Source organism: Anabrus simplex, chromosome 14, assembly GCF_040414725.1.
Source record: "Anabrus simplex isolate iqAnaSimp1 chromosome 14, ASM4041472v1, whole genome shotgun sequence".
Taxonomy (NCBI): Eukaryota; Metazoa; Arthropoda; class Insecta; order Orthoptera; family Tettigoniidae; genus Anabrus; species Anabrus simplex.
Genome location: NC_090278.1, coordinates 75,877,940 through 75,898,821, shown reverse-complemented (window position 1 = coordinate 75,898,821; position 20,882 = coordinate 75,877,940). Strand labels below are relative to the sequence as shown.

General features: G+C 38.7%; 1 protein-coding gene across 1 annotated transcript in view; it reads left to right on the top strand.

The window, feature by feature from the left end:
- The window catches only part of Nup358 (Nucleoporin 358kD), a 343,965-nt gene that overhangs the window by 256,912 nt on the left and 66,171 nt on the right, over positions 1–20,882 (top strand). Inside the window, exon 24 of the mRNA XM_067157834.2 lies at positions 15,455–15,559. Coding sequence (XP_067013935.2) covers positions 15,455–15,559 — 105 coding nt within the window. The remainder of the gene's footprint in view (positions 1–15,454; positions 15,560–20,882) is intronic.

Genomic DNA, 20,882 nt, shown 5'->3' with positions numbered 1-20,882 from the left:
ACACTTATTCATCATCATCATCATCATTTCCCTTTATCCAGCTGTAGCCGGGTAGGGGCAAATATGGTTCCTCTCCACTTTCTTCGGTCTTTCCACCACTCCTCCAACACTGTGTCCCAGTCCAGGTTTCTTTCTGTTATGCTGCGTTGGATGGTATCCTTCCATGTCAATCGTGGTCGTCCACGGCCTCTCCTTCCTTGGATTTGCATTTCCATCACTTTTTTTGGCATTCTTTCGTCGCTTATTCGCTTTGTGCCCAAACCATCTTAGTCGGCTCTTCTCTATTCTATCATTCATTTTTTCCACTCCAATTTCTTCCTGGATTTTCTCATTCCTTATTTTGTCTCTTCTACTCTTCTGTATCATACTCCTCAAGAATTTCATTTCAGCTGCCTGTATTGGACTCTCATCCTTTGTCATTGTCCAAGTTTCTGCTCCGTAAGTTGTTATGGGTACGTAATACATCTTGTACATAGTATCCTTTGCTTCCGTTGGCACATCTTTGTCCCATAACATGTTTCTTACACTATGATAGAAACAACTTCCAGCTTGAATCCTTTTACTAATCTCAGCATCCAGTCGAGCATTCTCCATTAATTCACTCCCCAGGTATTTAAACGTTTCCACTACTTCCAGGGGCTTGTCTGCAAGTCTAATCTGACCTTTCCCTTCTTTCTCCCCTCTAGTCATAACAAGAGTTTTACTCTTTTCTACACTTATTTTCAATCCACATTCTTCAATCTTCCCATTCACCACATTCAACTGTTCTTGAACCTTCCTGTCGTCTTCTCCCCAAATCACAATATCATCTGCAAATAACATCATGTTCATTTCTCTTCCTCCATATGCTGCTTTTGCTGTTCTCATGATGTCATCCATTACTATTGTAAACAGGATTGGTGATAGAACACTTCCCTGTCTCAGCCCACTAGTTATTTTGAACAAACTTGTCCTGCCAACTTGTGTTTGCATGCAACTACAACATTCCTTATACAATACCATGATCATTTTTATTAATCCCTGTCCAATTCCTTTTTGCACCAGACTGCAAAAGTTTTCAAGAAACTTTCGTCCTTTTCAATATCAATGAATGTCATCACCATATCATTCCCGTACTCCCAATGCTTTTCCATTAGTTGTCTCATGATAAAAATGGGCTCTATTGTTGACCTTCCACTTCTGAAACCAAACTGATTTTCCTGTATCTGCTTCTCAACCCTCAACCTTATTCTACTTTCCAGTATCCTTTCCATTATCTTAGCAACATGGGATATTAGAGTAATTCCCCTGTAGTTCTTGAAAACTTTCTTATCACCTTTCTTGAAAATTGGGATGATTATTCCTTTTTGCCAATCCTGAGGGACGACCTTATTCTCCCAGACATTCCTGAGAACCCGATATGTCCACTGCGGGCCTACAGCTCCAGCTGCCTTTATCATCTCCACTGAAATTTCATCTGTTCCAGCAGTTTTTCCATTCTTCATCTTTCTTACTGTCATTTCAATTTCATTCATTGTAATTTCTTTATCCATTTCTTCGTCAACTAATTGCCTTTCCTGGTTGTCCATTGAATGACTGTCATCCGTTCTTATGTTCAGCAGCTTCTGAAAATACTCTCTCCATCTATTTCTTATTTCTTCTGGCTTTGTTAAAATTATGCCACCTTCATCCTTCACAAATCTGATGTTGTTTCTTAAGATACCATACAGTAATTTCTTGCTGCCCTGCGTATCATCTCTCACCCAGCTTTACCTCTTTTCTTCCTCCACTACTTTCTTGGCCAAATTCTTTGCCTCCACATATTTTCTTCTACTTTCTTCAGTCTTACATGTTTTCCATGCTTTCCATGCCATTGTCTTTTCTTTCACTTTAATCTTTACCCTATCATTCCACCAGTGTGTTTCTTTGTCTTTCACATTTCCTGATGTTCTACCACACACCTTTTCTGCACATCCAACCAGTGCTTCCTTAAATCTTTTCCATTCCTCTTCAACATTCCCCACCTCTGTCCTGGGTACCAAGGTTATTATTTCCCTTTGAAATTCTTCTTGTATGCTTTTCTCCTTCAACTTCCATACTTTAATTCTTTTCTCTTCTTAATTGGGGTTTTTCAATCTTTCCAACTTTCAATTTTCCTATCACAACTCTATGATCTCCACCAAAGGCTTCTTCAGGTATGGCTGTTACATCTACAAGGTTCTTCCGGTGTTCTTTCTCTATGATTATATAATCAATCATGGTCTGTGTTTGTCTGTCTCCCCAACCATACCTTGTAATCTTCTGACTGTTCTTCTTCCTAAACCAGGTGTTTCCAACAATCATTTGATTCCTCATGCAAAAATCCACCAACAACTCGCCTTCTGGATTTACATTTCCATATCCAAAGGGCTCTACAACATCTTTTCCTTGTCTTTCCATTCCAACTTGTGCATTTAGATCTCCCATCAATAGTACTTCCTTATCTTCTATCTGTCTCTCTAGATGTTAATCTATGCAACCAGTTTGTGGGGCATACAACTGAAATAGATCTTTCACACCATTTTCAAACTGGAGTCTCATCATCATCCTATCGCTGGCGTATTTTGTATATTCCAGATATTCTTGGATTTCTCTTCTAAGTATGATGGCCACTCCACTTTTTGCTTCAGGTCCTCCGCTGTAATACAGCCTGTATCGTTCTCTCAGAGGGATCTCCCCTGTACCCCTCTTATTGGTCTCGCACAGTCCAAGTATGGCTATATCTTTTTCTATCATGAAGTCAACCAGTTCTCCTGTCTTTCCCATCACTTATTGTGATTTTTAATTGATAAAGAAAAACAGTCCAGATGAACAGGAAATCTAGATTGCGGGCCAGATAAAAATGATCTTGTGTTAATGAAAACTCAACCCCTTTTTGTCTCCCAAGTAAAAATTCCTCTCTCATTCCTGGATTCTTTTTGTTCCCAAGCTTGATGCATTTTTTAAATTGTGCACATATTTCTTCAGTTTAAATTAATCATAATTTATCACATTGCTTGAGATTTATGTCATATTTTATTTCATTTGCATCTCTGAAGAAAGTGTAATTGTTAAGTTTTTTTTAAAAAAAAGAAGCTTGTGAGGGTGGGGAACTAAATTCAAATCCTGTACCAAATGTGATGCATGTATTGGGCTTGCTACCTTTGTCATAGTTCCTCACTTGTTTTTATTGTTTGTGATAAATGGTGTGGGTGTTTTATTAATAACTATGAAATTAAATTGTGGTGGAATGGTTGTGCATGTTTTCTGGGAACCACATACTTTTGTGTAAAAACCATTATATGGTGAGTCTAGTCTCTGTGTTGCTTCTATTGTACTTATTGTATATATTTTACTTTATTTTGCTCTCGTAAGAACATTAACAAAATCTGTGCTTTTGACTTACATTCTTGTGCTTTTTACTTACATTCTTGTGCACATTTTTCCTTCAGTGAATATTGTAAGAAGCTCTAATAACTCTGGATGGGTACTTCAAGGTGTCTTCAGTATTCTGCTAAAGATTAATCTGTGGAGTTAGTTACAGAGCAGGATAATCTTGAGTTTGAAGATACATTTGTTGTAAATGCAGGCAACCATTCAACCAAAGAAGGCTTCCCTCATATTTTCATAAGTGCTTTTGGTTTGTAATAATTTAAATGGAGAACTTTCTTTTATTCTCAGGGTTTTCTTTCAACTTTTTCTTCTGCCTGGATGCACATTTTCTGTTAATGTACTTTTATTTAAATACAGTAGAGTTCTGTAATAGCGAGAATTCATAACTGCAAAAATATGAGTTTTCATAATAGTCTGAAAAGACAAAAATAAAACCCACACACATTAAAATGGGTATGAACCAACAGTCGGTTTGTTCAAAACTCGCATTCAGTATAATTGCTGGAGTGCATGAATATCGATAATGGAAAGAAATAATGCACACTAAAGCCAAGACAGGTTCAATACTCAGACCATAACGTAGAAAAAATATGGTGGCCGTGGAAGCCCGACTGCTAGTATTCTTCTTAAGACGCCGTCTCCGAGCGGAGGTTGGCGATCCACGTAACTAGCTCTGATCTTGACAGCGCAAAATGGAATGCCATTTCTGAAGTACAGCAGTGCCATCTTCGAAGGTCTTTCAGCCATGAATTTCTTCTTCTCCCAACAGATCTCTTCCCCTGTATCTTCCCTTCGATAATAAGCTGTAATAACTGATACCTCTCACCTCTCATGATATGTCCTAGATATTGCGTTTTCCTCTGTTTTATGGTGAGCAGTAATTCTTTTTGCTAACAGGAAAATGTGTCCAACTCTTCTCCTGTTGCTGTACAAGGTTAGGTATGAAGCAAGATGAATAGTCAAGTTTTTACAACCTGATGCGTTTCCTGACATCAGCCTCATCAGAGGAGTTAAGGAGATGAAATGAATGATGCGATATATGATAGTAGTGAGAGGGTGAAACTTGGTGCCTGCACATAGCCTACTCCTGTTGGATAACATCAAGGGGTCTGCTCAAATCTTAATGTCTCCATCCGATAGCTGAATTGCCATAAACAGTTCCATACGCCCTCGCTCCATACAAACCCTGCGGAGAGGTTTATAATTGAATCCAGGCTTTTGGCACACAATCTAATGATTAGAAATTGTACATCACCACCTCTCCTCCCCTGTCAGCCAACATTTTGACGGTGATTTTTTTTCAATCAACAGTACTGGAACCAGTTAACATATAGACTTGACACCTTAACAACAATGGCTGCCAGGCAGGCTGTCTAACACAAAAATTTTATGTACGTATTACAGCAATAGCAGTAATTTAACTTCAAAAGGAAAAGTCACGGTTGCATTTATATGAAAATGCATCGCCGACAACTACCCATAAAATCGCCATCTTGGAACAGTCGTGAGTAGTATTAAGGTCTGAATATTGGAACCGGTCTTGCTAAAGCACTCGTAATAACGATGCATCAGTGAAAGCGTTCTCGTTGGAAGGATAATCATCATCTTCACTTCCCGTTTCTAGCTTCCCGGGTCAGGTTGTGAATCAAGGACCTCCATCGCTGGCTGTCTCTCCACCACTCTTCTCCTTTTTTAAGTACATCTTCTGGTTTTGCTCCCCTCTTCTCTATGCACTCCCACACTGAATCTGTCCACCTCTTTCGAGGTCTTCCTCGTGGCCTCACCAAGCTCGATAGCTGCATTCGCTTAACTGTGGCCAGTATCCAGTAATCGGGAGATAGTGGGTTCGAATCCCACTGTCGGCAGCCCTGAAGATGGTTTTCCATGGTTTCCCATATTCACCTGTACCTTAATTAAGGTCACAGGCGCTTCCTTCCCACTCCTAGCCCCTTCCTATCCCATTGTCGACGTAAAAGCAACTTGCCTCGAGGTCTCCTTTCTGTTAACTTCTATGAAAAAGTTTTTGGTACTCTCTCTTCTTCTCCCATTCTCATATGCTCATACCACTTTAGCTTTGTTGTTTCTATCCTGTCTTGAAGGTTCCTGTCCTTTTCCTTATCTCTTCATTTCGAATTCTATCCTTTCTGGTCTTGCCCTCGATACCTCTTATTCATCTCCCCTGTCTGCATTCTACTCTCATCTTGTTTTGTTGTAATCCACGATCCTGCTGCAAAGATTAGTATGGGTTCATAATAGGTTGAACATAACTTTCTTACATTTCTTCGGGACATCTTGGTTCCACAAAATACCCCTTATACTCTGATAGAAGCTGTTTGCTTGTATTATTTTCCCAATTTCCTTGGTTATCTTTCAATCTTCTGTGATCACACTTCCCAAGTACTTGAAACTTTTAACCACTTCCAGAATTTTACCGTTCAGTTTTATCTTTCCTCTTTCTTCCCTTTGTCATCACTATTGTTTTACTTTTCTCTGTGCTTACTTTCATCCCAAAATATTTCTATCTCTTGATTCCATACATTACTTCTTTTTGCTAGTGACTCATGTTTAATGAAAATAATTGCTATGAAAATATATTTGAGTGTGGTTCAGGCTGAATGTGAGAAAAAATATGCTGGAATTTATATATGTGAATGTTGATCGGGAAGACAGTTAGTGAACAGTTAGCTATAGAACTTTCATAGGAAACACAGTAGAATATCTTTTAGATAGAAAAGGATTGCAGTGGAAGCTTTGATTTGAGATTTTTCATTTAAAAGCAGTGTATACTCGTCTTTTTTATCAAAATTATTCATAATACTTTCAAGTTCTATCCACAAATCAAGACTGTAAACTTATTTTTATGGCAGTTTTATAAAATGCCATGTGTTTAATATTTTAATAGTAGATGAGTAGTTTTGGTAGACATTGAATAGTAAAATTGATACTTCCGGTAAATACTGTAAAAGGAAGCCAATATGACATGGACACTTGAAGTAATGTTGCTTGGATACGCTTAAGTTTAACCATTCAGAATAATTGATTAAGGGGTATGCTTGGTTGATGTAGTTACCATATTTACATATTATTTTGATGTACATATTATACAATAATTTTTGAGAAATTTGACAGAATCTCTTCTTGTTCTATTCTCTTTATAAATACATGTGTTCTCTTACAGGAAGTAGTTTAGATCGGTATTTATCAAACATATTGTCTTGCAGAACATTTTGTGCATTAGTTATTATTTTAGGAATCCTATGTTTGTACATTCCATAATCAGTGTTTTGTAAAATGTAAGTAATTTATAATATGAATTTTATTTGCATACATGTTAATATAAGTTTTTAAAAATACATGAAATACAATGTATTTGATACTTTTTGTTGTTTACTGCCACAAAATTTTCTTCCTTGGGACTTAATCATGTAATCATGACGGTTTGATTCCCATGTTAGATTTAATAACAAAATGAGGGCTGGTGGTTGATATATATATATTCAGTGTGAACAACACATTACCATTACACGTAATTCCGTATTTACTTGTATATCAGCTACCATCGTGTAACGGCCGCACCCCAAATTTTTTTTGACCAAATATTCACATGAATTTTTGCACCGATTAAAAGTTGCACATCCAATTTGTACGCTTGTCACAAGAATGTGCGTCTGCAGTAACAAGCGGAAAGAGCCACTGCCATGCACAGTCTGAACTGAACTGTGTGGACCTTGTTAGTAAATATTTGTCGTGGGGAAAGTTAAGTTACACGATTTCATTCAAGTTAAAAAGGGTGAAATTCAGAGAAGAAAATAACAGAGCACTGGGTTGTGAGTTTTCTGTTCACGAAAAACAAGTGAGAAATTGGGGAAAGCAGTAGCGTAGGTATAATATCATTGCCAAAAACTGGGCAAGTTCCTGGGTGTTGCGGAAGCTTTACTGGAAAAATGGAAATGGCGTATGGCTTTTGGTGCCGGGGGTGTCCGAGGACATGTTCGGCTCGCCAGGTGCAGGTCTTTTGAATTGACTCCCGTTCGCGACCTGCACGTCGTGATGAGGATGAAATAATGATGAAGACGACACATGCACCCAGCCCCCGTGCCAGCGAAATTAACCAATGGTGGTTAAAATTCCCGACCCTGCCGGGAATCGAACCCGAGACCCCTGTGACCAAAGGCCAGCACGCTAACCATTTAGCCATGGAACCGGACTTCACTGAAATGAGAGATATGCAGAACAGCGGTTGCAGTGTTTCTCACGAAATGCTACAACTAAAAGTAGGGTAAATTGCGCAACCCCACGATATTGCGGGGAATTTATTCAAGGCAGTTTTGGGTGGGTTACTCTGTTTATGTGTGGCAGCATAAATCCCACCCTTAAAAAAAAAAAACTAGAAGTCAAACGAATAAAGATGTTAATGTAATTTCTTTTGCATTTTGTTCCAAAATGATTAGTGCATATAAACGTGTACTCACTCTAATTTTGAATATCCAAATTTTGCTCCTGACGGTATTTCTAAAAGCACCCCGTTCTGTACAGTGGTAGATCGCACTGCTTACATTTGAATGTTGTTTGTTTGCCTCTCCCAGGAAGCTGCCATATTTTTAATTTAACACAAAGCACACACTCTGAAACGACCCGGTATCTTCACAAGAGAATGGAATAATTTAGGGGATGGACAGCCGTTGGGTAAACTTCTTTTCCTGTCCGTACGTTTGCGGGACGTGAAGTTCCCTATCAGCTGTTGCACCAAGTTGAACCAGAAGTTCAGCTGTTTCCATGAGCTTGAGAGCTGGTTGGTTACTCATATCCTAAAGAATGAAACTGTTCACAACTCACACATTGATCACAAAATGAAAAATAAATTTCCACCATTTTTTAGACGATCGCCCAACCCCATAGTATTCTTTTCTTATCACTGATGTCCACGCCACCCATATGTTTTGTGTAATTTATGGCAGCATGAGGACGCACAATTTCTCTTTCTTCATTGCCTTTACTGGTTTTTCGTTTCACTGTACCATCGTTCACAGAATCTGAATTTGTTGACAGCATAAAAACGGTATGTTTATCTTGCCAGACCATTGCTGTTACACCTTCATTTTGTATTTTCCTACATTCTCCCCGCTTGAGTTTCAACTGTGCAGGTTTTCTAAACTGATCAGGCCAACCTTTTCTATTTACCATCATTGCACAACTATAGGTGTTATTGGTTAGCAGTAATTTCATCAGTTTTGCAGAACTGAAACCACTGTAAAATTTCTTTTGTAGCTCTCTCCCTCGATCTTAACACTATTTGTTCACGCTCATGATTCTCGGAATCATCATCACTACTACATTCATCAGAATACAATTCTGAACCACAACTAGAAAGCTCACAACTTCTAACATATCTTCAATTTCGCATTCTTTCATACCTTTCGACACAACTTTGCGATTAGACGACATGGTGTGAACTAGTACAAGCGTAATCTTTAACTGAAAGACGATGTATATAAAGTAGGTCTACTTGGGAAATACACACAGGAAATGCTGTCAACAAGTTCCTCACAGCTTGCTGAGTCAAGGGAATACAGTGTGGTTTCACAAGACCCTTCAATATATCTTTCAACACACTTCTTATGAACGCGAGTGTGACAAACGCTTTGGCGCGTTGGGCACAGCAGGCGTGTGATAGTATTCGAGCGCTCAGGAGCGTTAGGGATGGCAAAGAGTTAAAACCACTGGCAGCGAAAAGTTAAGTTGTCCGGTGATATTGGCCACTTCTGCTGATGGCCATAAACTACATCCGTACGATATATTTAAACGCAAAACAATACCGAAGAACATAAGATACCCGACTGGTATCCATGGAATGAAAGTGAAATCATGCTGCTTGTGATGAGTAAATGTTCATAAGCAGTGTTGTTTTAACGAAATGGCGCTGTATTTTTTTCTCCCAAATTTTTAAAATGTAAACACTCTAGACCCTCTGCAAGTAATAGGCCTACAGTTTAGGTAAATAACTAATGGAATATAAACTAATAAATAGCCTCTATGTACAGTCAAACTCTTTGGTTTTTGTGCGTTTTTAAATAAGTTAAAATCTTTTGAGTGTATCTGGTAAAATATTTGGCAAGATAAATTCAACAACACAGGCAATTTCATAACAAACATTTCATACAGTATGCATTACCATGTTACTGATTAATTTTGTGTTTTATTGACAATGCCGTATCAGTAACATGTGACGTACTTAAATGCATGACGTGCTGCTAGCTTTGCGCGGGAACGCAATCGAGCTGGCAGTGGCCTTCACGACAACTCGTAAGAGAGCAAACAAGAATCGCAGACCTGGCACACAAACAAGCTGACGCAGGAAGACAGCGCATGTATCTCTTACTAGTTCGATCAGGCTGATTATAAATTTCATGTCAGATTTGCGAATTAGGAAAATAAATCTATGATTGAAGTTATTTACACTCGCCTTTTGTCGTGATGTGCAAATAAGCTGGTCGAAACAGGTCGTCCCCTGAGTAATGTTTTAAGTTTCCATTGTTATCTCGGCATTTAGTACAGTTATTGTTTTAAAGGCACTTGGTAAATTGTTTCAAGTAATTTGACTGAACACAACGGGTTGGATATTATAAAATTGCAACTAATATTTCCACAGCACGATGTAAAAAACGATAGCATCACAGTCTGCTCCCAGTCTGAAGTCATAATTTGAGCTTCATGTTTCGTATTGATGTAATTTGTTAACGAATATGGCATTAGTTATTGTTCCTCCTAATCCATTTGATTAAAATTGGTGCACATTTGTATATTCAGTATAGATCTGTGTACCAATTTTAATTGTATTGATTAGGAGGAACTACTACTAATGCTATATTTGTTAACAAAGTCGTCATACGTAACGATAGACCATTAAATTCCATTAAGGCCTTCAGTGAAGTTGTATTGAAATCATTGCTTATTTTTAGTATGTTTTTGCACAATATTTAACATGCTTAATTTGACTGTGTATATACTGGTCTCAGCCCCGTCTTAATGTTCTAGTCAAAAGCCGCACTGACAATTACGCAGCATTTCTTTGTTATTGTATAAATACCTCTGTAATAATAGTTACAATGGCTACGATATGTCTCCAGGTCTTTTAAAAATGTTGTCCAAAAATTTCCCGCATAATAGCCACACCCCGTAGTGTGGGACCTTAAAATATGCATTAAAAAGTGCGGCCGATATGAGAGTAAATACGGAATACAATGGACGGAATATACAATCTTTTCTTTTTTGGTGCCATCTCCTCACATGGTTGGCGACCATCGTGGAGTAAATTTTCATATTTTGCATTTCCTATACCCGAGTTGCCTAAGCGTGGATGCCAAATTGCTGTCGTTGGTTCTGTGCCATGTTTAATCTTCTCTGCCCATGCCCACATTTCCCTTCCTTCTTGCTTTCTATAATCAGTTGGATGAGGATGTATTTATCATTTTGGAAGATGGGACCAAAAGGGGCTGTTTTCCTGCATTTTGCTGAAGACCTGAGGAGTTCTGTACACTAGCAAACATATATTTTGGAGAATATTCCATATCACCTTAACTATTTGGGTTGATATTCTTGAAATTTGGCTCATATGAACTGTACACTATTAGGGAACTCTCTCTCTCTCTGTGTGTGTGGGGGGGGGGGGGGGGGGGGGCTTTTCAAAAATTTGTTCCCTTAATGTTTTTCAAGAAAAATCCTATATCCCCTAAACTTGAGCATATGCAGTAAATTTTTCTTCACTCTTGAAAGCACTGTGAGATTAGTGGGTACACTTTACATATTTTAGAAAATTTCTAGTTTCAAATTTTATAGTATAGAAATTTTGGTGGTTATTGACCTGTAATCCCTTCAGTTTCAATTGGATGGTGTTATGGATCACTTGACCAAGTGCTAAATTAGATTATTTTTTAGATTATTGCTTCATCTGGTAGTTGAATGACATGTAAACTTTATATACCATATTTTTCGGACCATAAGACGCACTTTTTGTTACAAAAATTACTACCTAAAATAAGGCTGCGTCTTGTTGTCCAAAAGTCTAATGTTCGTCAGAATATCAGGGTGCGTCTTATGGTCCGAAAAATAGGAGAGCTTATATTTTAGACTCGTGTTCTCAACATGGTTTCACGAGAAATTAGTTTTGACCAAATGCCAACCCCTCAGTAATTAGTCTTGCAGCAAGTGACTAGCTGCCATTTCTCAGACTGAATTATGCTAATTCATGTTGTATGCTATTGTAAAGAATATTGTTTTGGAACATTTTATATGAGAAATTTCTGGAGTAATTGTAATGTTTAAAAGCTACTGATCTATTTAGTCCTACAGTTGTAGGCATTTGTGAAAGGTCTATAGAATACAATGAATGTAACACTCGATATGGCGCCTGATTAAATACAATCCTATACTTAAGCGAACAACAAATTTTGTTCCTCATTTATCATATACTACACTGTACTGAATTGTTTCAAGTCAAATCAAATCACTAAATGACAACTTTGTTGGTTAGTCAAGTGATGCAAAAGAAAGACTAACTGCAATAAGGCTTCAAATGACCAAGCGCTATTATCTCACATGATAATATATTTGAAATATCACTCATTTCTATAATTTGTTAAGAGACTTCATGTTTTTATCATGTACTTTACATTTTGTAAGGAAGGTTTGTGTAAATATCTCAATCTATTTTTGCACCTGGTCAAGTAATGCATAAGACGATCAAATTAAATTTGACAATTTTTCCGTGGTTTCCCATTTTCACACCAGCCAAATGCTCGGGATGTACCTTAAGGCCATGGCTGCCTCTTTCCCGTTCCTAGGCCTTTCCCATCCCATCGTCGCCATATGACCTCTTTGTGTCGGTGTGACGTAAAGCAAATAGAGAAGAAAAAAAAAATATATTGATCCTCAATAGCTGCATTTTAAGAATTCTGCAAAATTTTAAGCGTATTATCCAATTAAGTTATGAGGTATAAGGTGAAAAAAGAAAAGTAGCTTGTTCCTTTTCTTCCTACGTTGACAAAGAGTAAACTATGTAACTAAACATTCAAGGTACAGAGCAGTGTTGTGCTGATATTTCATCTTCACTATAATGGAAATATCTAAGAAAACTACTAAGAATTTTTTGCATGAAAATTGGTACAGACAAAGATGTGATTTATCTGGTGAAACTAAAAGTAAAACTAACATTTTTTTTTTTTTAGTGTATAAAGCAAGCCCTTTAATAAAACATGCAAGCCCAACAGCACTGCTTTGTTTGTATTGCAATAATCACAATATGCCTTTTCATCCCTTGCATTAGCTGATAGTCTGGCATGATACCCATAATTACATGTCTTCAAATACCTTATGCATGCTGTAGAAGCTTTGGAACTCCTTATGTTACCCACCTAGTTGAATTACCTGTTGAATCCCAGAATTGCTCAACATTGTGTACTAGCTAGATGTCGCTGTCAGGGTGGCGTCCGATGAAGATGGTGGATTGTATGACTGTTGGGTTACTAGAATGTATTGTGTACGGTACATTTCATACTTCTCCTACCAAGAGACTTGAACAATGCTTTTACAAGATTCAGATAAATTCATTCCTGCACAGTATGTTAGCTGCCCATATTGGGTGTTCTTTGTAATGTAGTATGGATGTATGTGCACTTCATGTGAATGCCACCCCAGAAGTTATCTTGGATTGGTCTAAATGAAGATGAATGAGCATACAAGCACACCCTGGAATGCTAGGAAGAAGATCACTTCTAAACTGATCACAAGACTTACGTTATGATGTCCTGGATTGCAGTGAAACTAGTCTTAATTGATCACTACAGCTCTATTAAATAAACTTTATGATCTTGAAATTTAAGGGTGAAAGCCTGACTGCATGTTAAAGCAAAGCATTGCCTAGACAACCAGAGCTGTCCTTGAAACCATTCAATCAACTTCTTGCTCCACATTACTCTCCCTTGCCCTTCTTTCTATAAATTTCAGTTGGCTATGCTACACGCATCTGTCTGACCCACAAAGTTAGTTCAGTTCTACTGTAGTCATTCTTTGAGAAAATGGGTGTTATAGCAGGTAACAGATATATTAAGATTGTTATACTTGAATGGGAGAATAAATTGTATATTATTACTAGGGTTTGATTATTTATAAAAAGTCATATTTTGTTTGGCGCCTTTAATTGCGCTCATAACTGATTTTAATGAAAGCCTCTCCAAGTTAACAAGCTTTTCTTGTTGGCTCCATCCTCATTACATACCTAAACCACTTCAGTCTGGATATGCTGACCCAATCTAACAGCAGTGTCTCAATCCCAGCTTCCTTTCTCGCCATCTCGTTCCTTAGCTTTCACAGTTTTTCTAAAAATGTGAACCTTGGGAACTTCATCTCAGATGCCTGTAACTTTGATGAGGCCTTCTTTGTGAGGGTGCTTATTTCAATACCTTACGTTAAGATTGATGCAAAGTATTGAGTGAACATCACCAACTTTGTTTCCTCAAAGGAGTGTTTGTACTTGCTGGTAAAAGTGAGAACTGTTTTGCAGTCTACAAGGTGTAGCCGTGGTGGTGATACGAACAGGGATGATAGAGGACAGTAAAATGGATCAATTTGAGATAAGGAATCATATTCCGGAAACGATAGTCCAAAGTTAAGCAAAACTAGACTCATTTAAGTCCGTTTACCTGCAAAAGTTTCACAAGCTGCTCCATTTACAACAAATGTTAGAAATGACGTCCCCCTGCATCAGTGCAGCCATGGCATCGTCGCACAAAGTTACGTCGTACCCGTTCTAATATCCCCGGTGTTTGAACAGCGCCGCAGGCAACAAGAATTCTTGCAAAGAGATCCTCTTCAGTCTCGACAGGTGTCAAATACAACACAAAACTCTTCTCACATGGCCCCACAAGAAGAAATCAAGTGGGGTGAGATCAGGTGAACAAGCGGGCCATTAAACAGGACCCCTCTTCCTATCCACTTTGCAGAAAATGTTTGATCCCGGTGTTCACAAACCTTCAATCGAAAGTGAGGTGGGACTTTACCATGTTGGACGAAGGCCAAGTGGCATGTGTTCCAGGAACGTGGGTTGTACATCTCTGAGCACCACTGTGTATACTGCCGCTGTTAAGGGCAGACGCACATTAAACAATTTGGATTATTAATAACTTCTGGCTCGACCGTTTGCGGACTACGGTTCCTCATCTCAAATTGATCCATTTGCCATCCTCCATAATACCTGAAAATTTGTGACATCATGGATACACCCTGTATTCGCCACCACCTTTGTGGCTAGTGTACCCCAAAAAATTACACTGCTAAAGTATGCAATTTTCCATGTTTTCTAGTGGATGGTTTGCTTACATGATGTTCACTGGTTGTCTCTTTATTGCTGTTGCTACTGTTTTGGCTTTCCTTATCTTGAGATTTCAATTTGAGAGTCTCAACTGTACTGTCCATCATTTCTTCCCTAGATCATGACTTCATCAGCAAATGTCATTGCATGAAGTTGACCTGAGTTTTTATATTGGGGATAGTGAGCTGCCTTGCTGGACTTCATATTTATTCTTGAACCATAATGAATGTCCGTCACCAAATCTCTCACAGCTGGTACAGTATCTGAACTTTCCTCACTGGACTCTCCAGCACATTCCTCTTTCTCAGGCATTCCCATATCTTCTCTTTTAATGCTGTCATATGCCTTCTCAAAATCGCAGAATATTTGAACAATGTTCAGAGCAAAATTGTCTGACCCTGAAATACAGGCCAATTTACGAAATGTGTGCCCGCTGACTACGGTAGAAGGGTGATTGCTAAAATGAGGGCATATTTATTTGGTCCTTAGGAAAAATGTGCAAGTTGCAGAGAAAAGTGACAAGGTGACAATCTAAAAGAGGTGACCATTTTGCAGGTTTCACTGTGTTTGAATTAACGAGGTACAAAGATCTCTTTATCTTCATTAACAGCCTTTGAAGTCATAAGAACTTCCATTATTCCGATCATCAGTGTGAATTGTTACACACTTGTGTTTCAATTATCGTTTCTGTTCATTCAGGAAATCAGTCGCCAGCAAAGAGCTTCACCTTTACCCTCTCCGGTGACAGCGGTGATTCAGAATCAACACCAAAATTGAAAGCAGGCGAAGTTTCTGGAAAGGAAGGTAAGCAAAAACTACTGCGTCCATCAAAATATTCAATGAAAGTTCTAGAGCAAGCTTGTCTGCCCATCACTGAAAAAGTCTGCAGGTGAATGAGTTATAAAATGTATGAAGTTTAGTTTTTAATCACATGGATTGTGGGAAGAAATCCCTCTTGCCCAGTTTTTGTAAAATTTTATCCCTCCTTTACGACGACTATTTTTTCAGATTTTTAACAATATATTGCTATATGCTTGAAAGAAGGTATGTGTTTATTTATCTCAATTTTCCCCAAATGGAGATGGTCCTTGAGGACAAAATATACCCCCCCCCCCAAAAAAAAATAAGGTAAATTTTAAAAGTAATTGAGAGTTGATTACATAATAGTTGATAAGCGCATTTGTTACATTGAAAGTTTGGGAGATATGGTTCTTCAGAATTTGAGTGGCATTTCTTCACTTACAAAATCAAGAAGACTGGGAATGGTGGTGGCAGTTATTTTAAGATACAGTAACAGTAGGTAATCATCCCCTCTTTATCGCTAATTAGAATGGGGAATGAGAGAGTTCCAACCCCACTGGCCTTTCACCAAAGCAGTCTCAATTAATTGCTGGCCAAGGCATTGGGATTTGAAATGAAAAGTCAAATCCCTGTACCATGGTAATTATTACGGTATCCAGAGTTGTGTAAAATTACTAGCATCTGTTTAGTTCTAACTCTGTGGAAGCTATCCTGTCAAGAGTAAGGGTCGTGATTTGAATGTGAAAGATCCGTAGGCCTCGCAGACCTGATGGTGTCTTGTGTCGGAAGAGAGCGACTGGTTTTGAGCAAGCAAGTTGGTTATGCAGTTTGGGTCTCATAGCTGTGAGCTTGCATTCGGAAGATGATGGATTTGAACCCAATTGTCAGCAGCCCTGAAGGTGGATTTCCATGGTTTTTCAAATTTCACACCAGCCAGATACTGGGGCTGTACCTCAAGATCTACTTACAGAAAAGTAGCAGACCTTAGAGTCCTTTATAACACTGCTAACAGTTTATTTTGTTCTGAAGCTGCATCCTTCTTTTCCCTACATTTCCCAACTCACAAAACCAGGATAAATCCATCCCTTCATATTCCGTATTCCTGCCTCTCTCTTGTTCAAAGAACTTGTATCTGCATTCCAACCCTCCTTAACTATCTTCCAACAGGAACTGAAGTTTTTTCTTCGTATGCCTCCTTTAATCGATTCTTCCTTAACTTAACCTAGCTCATTTCCTTTATATTCCCTTCTCTTCATTGCTGTCCCTTCTTTTGTACATAATATTTATTCATTTTTTACTGTACTATACAGTTACTTATGTGTCATCTGTATTTATCTTGCTGTGTCTAGCTATAAGTTCTTCTCTTCATTTGGCTTTGTCTTTAATTTTCCTCATTAAACATCAAAGTTCCTGTCAGGAGTTACTTAAGGAGGTTGGAATGCAGATAAATAAGTTCTTTGAACAAGAGAGAAGCGGGAATACAGAATATGAAGGGGTGGATTTATCCTGGTTTTGTGTATTGGGACATAGGGAAAAGAAGAGTGCAGGTTAAGGAGAACAAAATAAATTAAAGAAAGAAAAATCATGAGAAATCTTGGAACCAAGAATTAAAAATGGAATAAATTACCCCAAACCCAACTCAGAAATATATGGCATTTCAAAATCTCTTAACTTACTCATACAATGAGACTGCGATGAATTCAATTTTTAAGCCATTTGGAAAGAATGAATAACAGACTTTACTTATCGAATACACACATTTTTATCAAACGTACGAGATCAAAATGATATAAGCAAGTAGTGAAAGGCCTCACTGAATTAGAATCCTATCTGCAGGATAGGAGTATAATCAGGAAAATTGTTCACACAAAGGGATTTGAGGAACGCGAGAAGGAACCAACAAGATTTACTTGATTGGAGGAACAAAAGTCACAACAATCAATGAAAATGAACTATTGGGCAAGGAGGGAAGTTCAACAAATGTTGATTCCACGTGGTCCTAAGTGATCAATTTCTGCAGCAGCAGAGGAAGAAGAATGCTGCCTCAAATTCTTCCCATGAAATGAAATGTCGTATGGCTTTTAGTGCCGGGATATCCCAGGACGGGTTCGGCTCGCCAGGTGCAGGTCTTTATATTTGACACCCGTAGGCGACCTGCGCGTCGTGATGAGGATGAAATGATGATGAAGACAACACATACACCCAGCCCCCGTGCCATTGGAATTAACCAGTTAAGGTTAAAATCCCAGGCCCGGCCGGGAATCGAACCCGGGACCCTCTGAACCGAAGGCCAGTACGCTGACCGTTCAGCCAACGAGTCGGACAAATTCTTCCCATCATCTCTCTGTATGAGTGGGGCCAGTAGATTACTTGCATGGTTTCGCCTGCATGTTGTAAGAAGAGACAATAACACAAAAATTATCTCCACCAAGGTTCTGCCACACCATGTTAGGGGACATAACACCATTTTGTATAGAGTTGGTAGGCATGTGATTGGCCGGTAGTAACCTGGATTTGCTCATTTTTCTGTGGTGGATGCTGCTCACGATTTGCTGACGCTTGGACATGTGGTGTTGCTGTCATCAGTGAAAAATGAGTTTCCAGCCATCACTAACGTAATCGATCTTCTGCTCTCCAACATGGTCTATGAAAGAGCAGTTTGCTACCCAACTGACTGCATTTGCTCCAAATGAAGACTGTATTACTACTGACAGACTCCAAACGACTCTTCTGACTCGTCGCAGTCTTGTTACTCACACTTGTGTGACTCGAAACTGACTTTTTGTTATAATGGAGATCGCTTTTCTCAGTTTAGACTTATTTTAGTAAATATATAACCGTGAGATTCTACAGTCTGTTGAAACTAATTCATAATGAATAAAATTAGAAAATACCTGAAAAAGGAATAATTAAAAACAGAATGACATGTTTCATTCTTTAAGGAACATAATGAGATTCTGTTAAACCACACTTTTAATTATTTGAATTGATGAGTTTCATCAAAAGGCATTTGTTAAAATTTTGTCAACACCCTTCTAATAATTGTCAAAATGTTTAAACTTGTATTAATCAACGAAAGGATTCTAGTCGAAACCATATAGGCAATCAAATAACTTGCTTTACAAACCTACACAGGGGAACCTCCATTACATGGCTAAATGGTTAGTGTGCTGACCTTTGCTCACAGGGGTCCCAGGTTCGATTCCCGGCAGGGTCGGGGATTTTAACCTCAATTGGTTAATTTTGCTGGCGCGGGCTGGGTGCACGTGTCATCATTTCATCCTCATCACGACGTGCAGGTCGCCTACGGGAGTCAAATCAAAAGACCTGCATCCGGCGAGCCGAACTTGTCCTCAGACACTCCCGGCACTAAAAGCCATACGCCATTTCATTTCATGAGCAGAAAGAAAAGCAGCCACAAGGGAAATCCCCAGTATCGAAGTCAACACGGATATGATTAAAGCAGCAGGAGTTCAGGGTTTGCTGTGGCTACCCGGGCTGTTCATTGCAGTGTGGAACGATAAGATACCAGCTGATTGGAGCAAAGGTGTCATCCCCCTGTTTAAGAAAGGAAATTGCCAAAATTGCTCCAATTACTAGGGAATAACTCTCCCTTCTCATGGGCTGAAAATTGTCAAGAAGGCTTAAGAGATCAGATTGCGAGAAGAGAGAAAATATGGGAATGCCTGAGAAAGAGCAATGTTCTAGAGGGACTGGTGAGCAAATTACAGATGCTGTAAGAGCACTGTAGTAGCTGTCATAATTTGATTTCCATGTTGATTTTTCAGTTTCTGTAGCTTTAATGTCATTTTGGACGCTTTCACCTAATCAACACAAATTGTGCTATCGTTTCCCAACTGCAGTTTCCCAGGTGTGGTGTACAAGTGCTCGCCATCTCCTGTCTTCATACATCTTCTGTTCCAGTACATCCTCCCATTTGTGTCCTCTCTCCTCCACTTCTGATCTTAGTCTCTATCCAGCGTTTTCTTGGTCTTTCCCTGTTCATTCTCATTATGTGCCCATACCATTGTTCTTTCTGGTAGTTTGGTTCATGGTTCTAATGAATCTCCTTTCAGTTGCTTGAATTCTACTGAAGTCTTTTTTTAGTAGGGTATATGTCTCTAAACCGTACGTGAGGATTGGTACAAAGTAAGTGTGGTACATAATTGTTTTTGCTTTTTGTAGTATTTTGCAGTCCCAGAGAAGATTTCTGACTTCACTGTAGAACTTTGATGCTTTCTGTGTCCTGAGTATTTCCTGCCTAACAGTGTTGTCTTTCGAGATTGTGCTTCCGAGGTACTTGAAGTGGGGTGCCGATTTGATTTTTACTCCTGCCAGAAATACCGTATTTATGGGAATAATACCCGCATATTTAAAAAAAAAAAATTTAGGCACAAAGTTGGGGTGCGGGTTTTATTTGCGTCAATGTTGGCCTCTTTTTTTCAAAATCAGCCTTCCTAAAGTTAGGGTGCGGGGATTATTTGCGTAAATACGGTATATTTGATCTTCTTCCTTCCCTATTGAAGGTCATTTCCACTGTCTTTGTTTTGCTCATCTTCAGTCCTAAATTTTTGAATGTGTTCTTCCATTGATTATCTTCTCAACTTCAGCTTGTCTCTCCCCATAAAAGCACATCATCAGCAAATACCAGGGCGTTTGGTTCACTCTCATTTTTCTTGATAGATTTTATGACCTTGTCCATTAATATTATGAACAGGAGTGGTGATAGGGCACTTCCTTGTTGGACACATCTCTTTGTTTCAGACCATTTTGACCGTCCATTGCCTATCCGGACACAGCTGTAGCACTTCTGGTATAGGATCTTGATATTGTCAGTTAAGTACTTTGGCACCTTTAGGTCTTCCAGACATTCCCATATCTTATTTTGAGGAACACTATCATATGCTTTTTCATTGTCCACAAATGCAATCACAAGTTTTCTTCCATATTCCCAGTACTTTTCTGTTAGCATTTTTACTGCAAAGATAAGATCCACAGTACTTCGACCTTTCCTGAATCAGTGTTCTTCCTCAAGCAAAGGTTCCACAATCTTCCTAAGTCTCATTTTTTAATGCTCTTTTCCAGCAGCTTCAGTGTGTGTGACAACAGCGCGATGCATCTGTAATTTCCACATTTCCATTGGTTACCCTATTTGAACAGTGGGATGATGACTCCTTTACTCCAATCTTCTGGGATTTTGTTTCTTTCCCAAATCACTGATAACACTCTATATAGCCAATTCAAGCCTGGTATTCCAGCTGCCTTTATCATGTCAGAGCTGAGATCTTCAAAGCCTGGGGACTTCCCATTTTGCATGCTTTTTAAT